This window comes from Lathyrus oleraceus, chromosome 5, assembly GCF_024323335.1.
Source record: "Lathyrus oleraceus cultivar Zhongwan6 chromosome 5, CAAS_Psat_ZW6_1.0, whole genome shotgun sequence".
Lineage (NCBI taxonomy): Eukaryota > Viridiplantae > Streptophyta > Magnoliopsida > Fabales > Fabaceae > Lathyrus > Lathyrus oleraceus.
In genome coordinates, this window is record NC_066583.1 from 521,420,055 (window position 1) to 521,428,763 (window position 8,709).

The 8,709-nt window shown below is 29.1% G+C and overlaps 1 protein-coding gene across 1 annotated transcript; it reads right to left on the bottom strand.

The window, feature by feature from the left end:
• Nucleotides 1–1,015: 1,015 nt before the first annotated feature.
• LOC127086000 (probable cellulose synthase A catalytic subunit 3 [UDP-forming]) lies at nucleotides 1,016–8,481 on the bottom strand. Its single transcript, XM_051026614.1, has 13 exons — nucleotides 8,340–8,481; nucleotides 8,058–8,253; nucleotides 7,859–7,974; nucleotides 6,568–6,827; nucleotides 5,373–5,639; nucleotides 4,230–4,575; nucleotides 3,863–4,000; nucleotides 3,653–3,778; nucleotides 3,348–3,560; nucleotides 3,002–3,272; nucleotides 2,341–2,534; nucleotides 1,781–2,131; nucleotides 1,016–1,683 (listed from the first exon to the last, which is right to left on the bottom strand). Exons 1-13 carry the CDS (start codon nucleotides 8,418–8,420, stop codon nucleotides 1,081–1,083), a joined length of 3,162 nt encoding a protein of 1,053 aa, XP_050882571.1. The 5' UTR covers nucleotides 8,421–8,481; the 3' UTR covers nucleotides 1,016–1,080.
• Nucleotides 8,482–8,709: the final 228 nt, after the last annotated feature.

Here is an 8,709-nt window from a genome sequence, read left to right on the forward strand (position 1 = left end):
ATTCATCAACCATGGCCAGAATATTATTGGATTGCAAGAGTCTAATGAGCAGTGGTTTCAGGATGTTTTACGCCTATCTGGGCTGAGAGACTTGTGTAGACCGATTATGTTACGGCTAACCATGATGTGCTATCTATGTTTGTAGAGAGATGACACACGAAGACTTCATCATTTCATCTTCCACACGGTGAGACGTCTATCACACTAGACGATGTCTCGTGCCTACTGCATCTTTTGATTATGGCGAAACGTTTAGACCACGAGAAGATTAACATAGATGATGCATTATAGAGGATGGTAGGATATATGGGAGTTGACCCAGAGAGTGCCATGAAGGAGTTAGAAGCCACCTAAGGGTGTCATTATAGGTTTCTATGCCTCCAGACCATACTTTGTTTAATACGCGGTGGTTCTTAGAAAAACGAAGCCCGATGTGATTTTGGTTGTGTCCGGAGATGCATATCAAGACGCATCAAGGGTATTTTTGGATTTTCAAAAGTGTGTAATCCACATATAAAGGTGTAACGAGCATCCCTGTTTAAAAGTCCCAAGGAAGATGTGTTAACTTTGTTTTTTTTAAAGTTATGGGACGACTTTAAAATCATATTTTATGAGTTTTTGACTTAATTTCACACTATTGGCAAGTTGGTAAAATTTTCAAATTGAATGTTTATTGTCTTGATCCTAAAAGTTGGCTGTCTAGAATGTCATTTAGAATCATAACCATTTCTTTGGTGAAAAGCTTGTATAAAGTTACATTGAAGGTGCCTTGATGCTAAAAGTTAACAATCTACAATGTCTTTCGGAATTAGAATTATTTCTTTGATGGGAATCTTGTATAAAGTTATGTTGAAGTTGTTTGTTAGTCGGTTGAAGGTAATTATTGGCAAAGTATCTCAAATACTTAATCCATTATCATGAAGGGTTAATAAATATTAGATGACATTCTTATTGCTAAGAAGGTGAAGTAAGTGTGAGAATTGAATCAAGTAAGTGAATCATTATTGTAATAAGTTATACAATCTTTTCTATAACCCACACCAAAACAAGATCTAATTTTATCTATCGCTAGTTTTGCATCTAATTACAATCCAATCCACATTCTTCTAAAATTGGACCATTTGACTTAGGCAAAAAAGGATCAATTTTCACCCACAAAACCGAAAAAAAACTTGCAAGCAAGATTGACCAAACAAGAACAATAGTAGGAGTCCTATTATTCCTTCCGATCATGCCCTTAAGAAATGGATACAAATGAACAATCACCCAAAATGAAAACAATAGTTTCCCGAACAATGGACCCCATGCGACAAAACCGTTGTTAATTGCATGTGATAATCCAGCAACCATAGCAATCATGTTGAGTATAAGCAATGTTGTTGGTATGATTAATAATGTTGTCCAATTCAAACCAAACATCATCTTATCATGATGTTGTTTGTCTTCATCATCTCTTGTGGTTGATTTTGATGTTGAAATGAAATTGCTATTCACACCTGTTATGAGTTTGAATAGTCCTATAAATACAGCATATAGATTTGCTGATACACCCCCTATTACCCAAAATTGTTCATTTCTCCACCATTCATCTATTGTAACTCCACTCCACCTCATTTCTAAAACACTTGTTGTGAAAATGCAAAAGAAAAGTGCAATAAACCACATGCCAGCTGTATTATTAAGCTGCAATTACAACAAAAATTATACTGATAAGCATAGATGAATTTATCATAAATACTAATCAAATTGAACTGAACCAAACCGAACCGAACATTCATACCTCAGGAATGATGAATTTTCCGGTAAGCAAGCAAACAGCAGGAAGAGTACAATATGCAACCAAAGGTATTGATGTCCATGGATATACAATAGCATTGATGTAAGAAATTCTCTCTAAGAACTTCAATCCTCCTTTATATCCATACCAAATAGGACAATGTTTGCTCATGAATATGTCAATGGATCCAAGAGCCCATTGAAAAACTTGTTGTAGACCATTAGAAAGATTTGTTGGTGAAGATACTTTAAATGCAGGTCTTTCAGGGATACAATATATTGATCTCCATCCATGACAATGCATTTTGAAACCTGTTAGGATATCTTCCGTAACCGAACCGTAGATCCATCCAACCTATTCACGATGAAATAATTTATACATAAACTATGTAGCACCGACATCTATGAAAAAATGTGTCAGTGTCCGAAACCAACACTGACACTTGTGATACGTTTATTTTTTCAAATTATTATCGATACTGTCAACGCCGTGTTTCTTATGTCCGTGTTTCATATGTCATAAACCTTTAAATAAGTTGTTTATGATGGGAAGAAATTATTTACCTCTTTACCCCATTCGGTTTTTTCTTCATAGCCACAACTAATGACATGTATGGCTTCTGTAACTTGAGAAGCAAGCTTGCCATGATTTAGTTTCTCACCATCAACCAATTGAGTAGATGCAATGAAAATGGGAGATTGTCCAAATTTCTTGACAAACTTTTGATTTGAGATTGAAGGAAAGACATCTTCATTTCCTACATTTGAGATTTTACAAATTTATATTAAACGACAAATACAATAATTCAATTAGTTGAACTCTCCTATCCAGTTCGGTATGAATTTTAGAACAATACTTCTGAGTAGCGTCTTTAAATAACCATTATGATGACAATATATATATGGATAATATTTAAGTATTAAGAGTTAAATAGGGGTGACAATTGAAAATGTCTGTCCGGTTTAGATCCATGCAAAAATATGATGGTGGACGGATCATGCACCCTAAAGTTATAAAGTTTTAAAAACTTATATCTGCCCCTTTTTAGTCCTCATTTCCAAGAAAATAGAGCGGCACAAACATAGTAGAGATGATGTGAACCTTAAAAATGTTTAAAAATATTTAAAAATACAGATAAAACAGATATATTAACCGGACTGCGTAATTTTACCAACCCTAATGTTGAATATGACAGGTAGCAAATTCTATAAGTTAAAATTTTACCTATAGCACTCATAACAATAGATGATTCAGAATGTACTTGTATATGGCTACTTTCCATCATCTCAAATTTAGATTTTTTTCCCTTTTTCTTCTTCCTCTTTTCCATGCAACAAAATCCAAAACAACAACACTTTAACCAACAATTACATGTCTTGTTTGGTGACTTCTTCTTCTTTGGAGCATCAAAACCATAAAGTGCTTGTCTTCTAAACACACATCCTGTCCCAACATAAGTAGGTCCTTGAATTCCATCCAAACCCTTCATGTTTATCTACAAGATTAGAGAGTTAGCTTATTATAATTTCAATGCAAAAGTTTTATGAGAGTGTGAGAAGAGTTTACATACATCAACAAATGTGTTTGTTTGGTTGGCAAGTTGGTCACTAATCTCCATAGCATCAAACCTTTGGGAGAATTGAACAAAACATACACTTTTTCCTAACAATGGTTCCATCATGAAACACATTGCTTCTCTTATAGCTTTGCTGTTGTTGATAATATGATTATAATCTAAGTTTAACACAAATGGTGCATTGGAAAGCACAGCAGATACTCTAACCTGTTTAATAAAATTGTCAACAACGAAATACATAAGAAAACGTCTGATTAAAATAATATCTCCGTTTCTAAACACAAAACTATGAAATTTACCAATGCGTTTAGCGCGCCTGCTTTTTTCTGGTGATTGAAATTATGTTTCTTTTCTCTTGAAACATATACCAAACGCGGTAATTCGTTTCCATCTATGTCACATCCTCCATTTTCACCTAGAAAAACCTGAGAAAAGTTTGTGTAAATTTTTTCTCATATATTATAAATTAAACTATGATATGTTTTTTTTTTTTAAAATTAATTACTCACTTGTATCATTCCTGGATGATCATGAATATTGTTTCCTGGCCATGATGTTCCATCTTGCATTGTCCATCCTTCTTCTGGAACCTTCTTAGCCTTTGCAACTAGACAATTTATTCTAACTCTAAACTCTTCATATTCTCTCTACATTATCATGAATAAATTTTCACCATATAGTATTTTGAACATGGACTAATGATTTTTTGATGTTCATAATATTTAGATTTTATATTGTTAATGTTTGTCGCATTCATGCATCCAGCACATCAGAAATTGTTGGATCAAGTTTAAATTGTTTAAATTTAATATAGTTTTTGATTTATTTTTTTAAAAATATTTAAATTTAAAATTTGGATCTTTCGATTTTAATTACCTTCATTGCTCTTCTTTCTTTGACAAACGATGAATGAACCTTATCCTTAAGATAATTTATTTTCTCAGCAAAATACCATTCTGGAGCCCTAGGTTCAATGTTGAATTTCTTACAAAAAGGAATCCATTTTCTTGCAAATTCACAAGTTTCAGATAAAGCTTCAAATGTTAACATTGATGCATCATCATCAGAAACATAACATGACACCTTTTGAGCAGGATAATCTAAAGCTAGAATTGATAGAACCGTGTTTGCTGTCACTAGAGGAGACTCTTTTAATGGATCAATTGTTGTCACAAATATATCAATTGAAGAAAGTTGTGACGGTTCACCTTCCTTTTCATACCTAGTCACATAGGAAAAATTGTTGATGATAAACATGTACATGGAAAGAAAGTGTGTTATTTATAAGAAAAAAAAATTAAATTTATTTAATCACTAATATATCGAATTTATATATTGATTATTCAATAATTTTTTTTAAGAATTAAAAAAAAATATTACTAAACAAAGTTGAATTGTAACAACAACAAAAAAAAACAGAATATTATACATATATATTGAATGTTTATTTTAAAAAAAATTAATTTTTTAAATACTTATATTTAGAATATTATAAACTATTTCTCTGTCTACAAAAAGTGTTCAAAATTTAATTTTATATCTAGCCTTTTGTTACCTTTATTTATAATTTTTGTATTTAATTAATTTCATGTTAAAAATTCAAATATTTATGGAGAAAATTTCTTTATAATATTTTAAATATTTGTTTCTTAAAAAAATCATTAAAAAGTATACATTAACTTAATATTAAATATCAAAATTGTTTATAAGATGATTTTATAAATATTATCGGTTTATAAAAGATGAAAAACATATTAATCCTAATTTAATCAAACTATTTGTGTGAATTTCTTTTGTTAATGTTAAAAAATTTAAATATTTGTGAAATAATTTTTTTTATAATAATTAAAATTTTTTTTGTTAACTTAATATTAAATATTAAAATTGTTTTTAATAAAATTTTGTAACGATTATAAGGGTTTATACTTTATAAAGATGAAAAACAAAATTTAATAATTAAAATGATTAAACACATATTAACCCTAATATAATTAGACTATTTGTATCTGGATTACTTGCCTTAATGAAAGTCTGTCAAGATAGGTTACTCTGATGACAGGAAACCACTTTGAGAATTGATCAAGAATCCATGAAAGAGTGAACCAAATTTCACATATTACTGACACAAGCCACAAAGCATAAGCATTTTCTACTGGATGCATGATTCTATAGTGAAAGAAGAATCCAAGAACAATTAATCTTAATATTATGATCATACGATAAGGATTTATTTGACTTGATGGAATTGACAATTTTCTTGATAATGGTTGTCTTGATTCATCCATTCTGTTCATTGGCACAAGAAAAATGGAAAATATCAATTATAAGAAAACAAATATTTTGTGTATGTATATGTAAGTATGTTTGTATAAATTGAATAAAATTGTTTTTCCTAAAATAAAAAAATAATGTCTAATATGATAATTCATAATTAGGGATATTTGCGATGCGGTTTGTGTCGATTTTGAGGAGAAACTCCATCTAATTCATAAATAAAGTTATTCAATTCTATTCTGTTCGGTTTAAGACGACTTTTTAAAAAATACAATTTGACTCAATTTCATGTAGTTTTATTTGAATAAATTTTTAACCCAAATTACAGCATATTAATATTATAAAAATACTAAAAAATATTAAATTTGATTAATAAATAACATATAATATATTAAAAAATTAAAGTTATAAGATGAGAAGAACTAATTATATTTAAAACAATAAATTATAAAAAGAAATAGATAAATTAAATTAATAAATAATATTTAAAAAATTAAATATAAGTATTAAAAGTAATATATTATATTAATAAAAAAGTAATATATGATATGAATAATAAATTAAAGTAATATATTATATTAGTAAAAACATAAATAAATATTAAAATATATTCACGTGATTCGGTTCAAGTTGAATTAGTTTTATTACTGAAAATACAACTATATCTAAAAAATTTCGATATTTTTAGATTGGTCTGCGATTTTTATTTAAATTTATTTGAATTTAAACATCGCTATTCATTTTACTGTATTATTTGTGTACAATTAATATTAGTCTTCTTTACAATAATTTTTTTTGAAAAATTACTTTTTTCTAATAGCTATTTTTTTAAAAAAAAAAATGAATAAAATAAAAAATCTAAGAGTGAGTGATTATATCTAGTATATATGACCATGTATAATCTACATTTTAATGCTAAGTTTTAGAGAGAGATGCTTACAAAGGAAATTCATTGTCATCATCTATAATCTTATCTGATTCTTGAGGATCATTATTTTCTTTTCTCATATTACCAATTTTGTTCTGTCTTTGCTTCCATTTCTCCATCCTTTCCTTCCAAGCAATACTTCCATAGCCATAAGCAGCTAGGTCCTTGGAAGGATCCATTGGTCTTGCTTGCAATAAAGTTTTCTCTTTTTTCAGTTTTGTTGAACTTAAAGGAACTATAGCATTATTGTTCTCTTCACAAAGTTCCTCACCCTGTTGCAATAAGTGCATGCATGCATGCAAAACATAGAGTATATAAGCAATATTTTTTTTTACATGTCTTAGGATCAACTAATACAGAGGATTAATCATAATGTCTATTAGCTAGGACTAATTGAAACTGAAACTTAACTCTATACAAATAATAGATCAAACATAAAAATTATGCTTTAATGTAATTTATTCGCTTTAATTTGATGATTTTTAATTTTTAGTCTTTTTATTTGAATTTATATTATTTAGAATTTAGTTTTTCTCTTAATTTTGCAGACGTGATAGTGATGATTAAAATAAAAAAATATTTTTAATGAGTTAGTAATATTGACTAAAATAATTAATTAATTAATATTATTTTAATTAATAAATCAATAAATTTATTTATTTTAAAAAAAAAAAATTTAAAAATTAATTAATATAAATTTTAAAATAAATCTTATTCAAAGTCTTTGCAACATTTCAGAAACCCACAAGATAAATAAGCTAATATATACCAATCAATATAATACTTATGGAAATCAAAACCAACAAAATCCTGCACTGCAACTCATCAATATAAGTGAGATTTGAACTTGAGACATCGAGATATTAGAATAACATACCCTTATATTTCAAGCTTTCATTAATGGACGCGTGAATGTTAAGCATTTTAAAATAGAAAATGATAGGACTAAGGGTGGCAAATGAGTCGGGCTCATTCTCCTGATCTCTTTTATCAAAATTTCTTCGCAGACCAAACCAAAGTTTTAAGCATGCACACTCTACTATGTCCGTTTCATTTTTTTTTCGAACTTTTGCTAAGGTGGTCATTAATAGGGCAAACATAAATTTGTAAATGTCGATTTTAGGGGTGTAAGGTCTGCCCACTCGCTAAATTTTTTACGAAACGAGTCAAGGTCTTAATTCCGCTCTTTCCATTAGATTCACCTTATTTCTTATCGACTTTTGCAAAAGGAGCTTAAACGAGACGGATTTTGCCATCCAAATTAGAACAAAAACTAGAACAAACTAAGATTTAGATGCATTACTTGAGGAGACAAGGGGATTTGAATATCTTGTTCTTCATTTTGTCCATCAAAATCAAACTCATTCTCCAAATCATCAATGTCATCTTCTTCTTCATCCCCTTCAACTCTAGCACACCCTTCAAAACACATGCCATGCACACCAACTTATATACTTAGATTCATAACATTTTGTAGGAACTAATATTGAAAAATAATATACCTTTGAGACGCTTAAATCTGGTTTTGCATTGAGGACAAACTTGGTGTCCCTCCCTACGTTCATACTCATAACAACTTCTACAAACAGGAAAAGCACACTCATTGCAAGCCACAAAAGTCTCACCATCTTCATTAACATCAATATCTTCTCCACATAGTTCACATGTTTCACCATTGTTCTCTTCCACCTCTCTCCTCTACAATCATATAAACAACAACAATACCACTCAGATATATACTTATGATAAATAGTTATGATAAATAAAAACTTGTTACTACTTACTCCAAAATCTCCATCTTGACGTATGATAATGAATTCATTGTTGTTGTGAGAGCCTGCAACTAGCCCTAAATTTGTTTCCATTATGTGCTATACATCCACAACACTTACCTTAGCACCATTAATATTTATCATCAAACTATATAATTAATAGTGTTTCATATTCTCCATTTTTATACAAATTCTTTGCCTTTAAACTTAAGGAAGATATATAAAATGTACTTTACTTGTGCTAGAGAAAACCACTTTTATTCTATTCAATTATATTCTTTTCTTCTATTCTATATTTTTCTGTCATTTCTTTCTCCGTCCTTTTTTTGTTCATATGTGACACATTTGTTTCCTTAACTTTTCTTTTTATCATTTATAACTC

Bases quoted from the DNA above. Each gene is read 5' to 3' on its own strand.
- LOC127086000 (XM_051026614.1), bottom strand. From the start codon at position 8,420: ATGGAAACAAATTTAGGGCTAGTTGCAGGCTCTCACAACAACAATGAA. The intron at 8,254-8,339 runs GTAAGTAGTAAC...ATATGATTGTAG, and splicing joins GTCAAGATGGAGATTTTGGA to AGGAGAGAGGTGGAAGAGAA. The intron at 4,001-4,229 runs GTAATTAAAATC...ATGATAATGTAG, and splicing joins AAGAAAGAAGAGCAATGAAG to AGAGAATATGAAGAGTTTAG.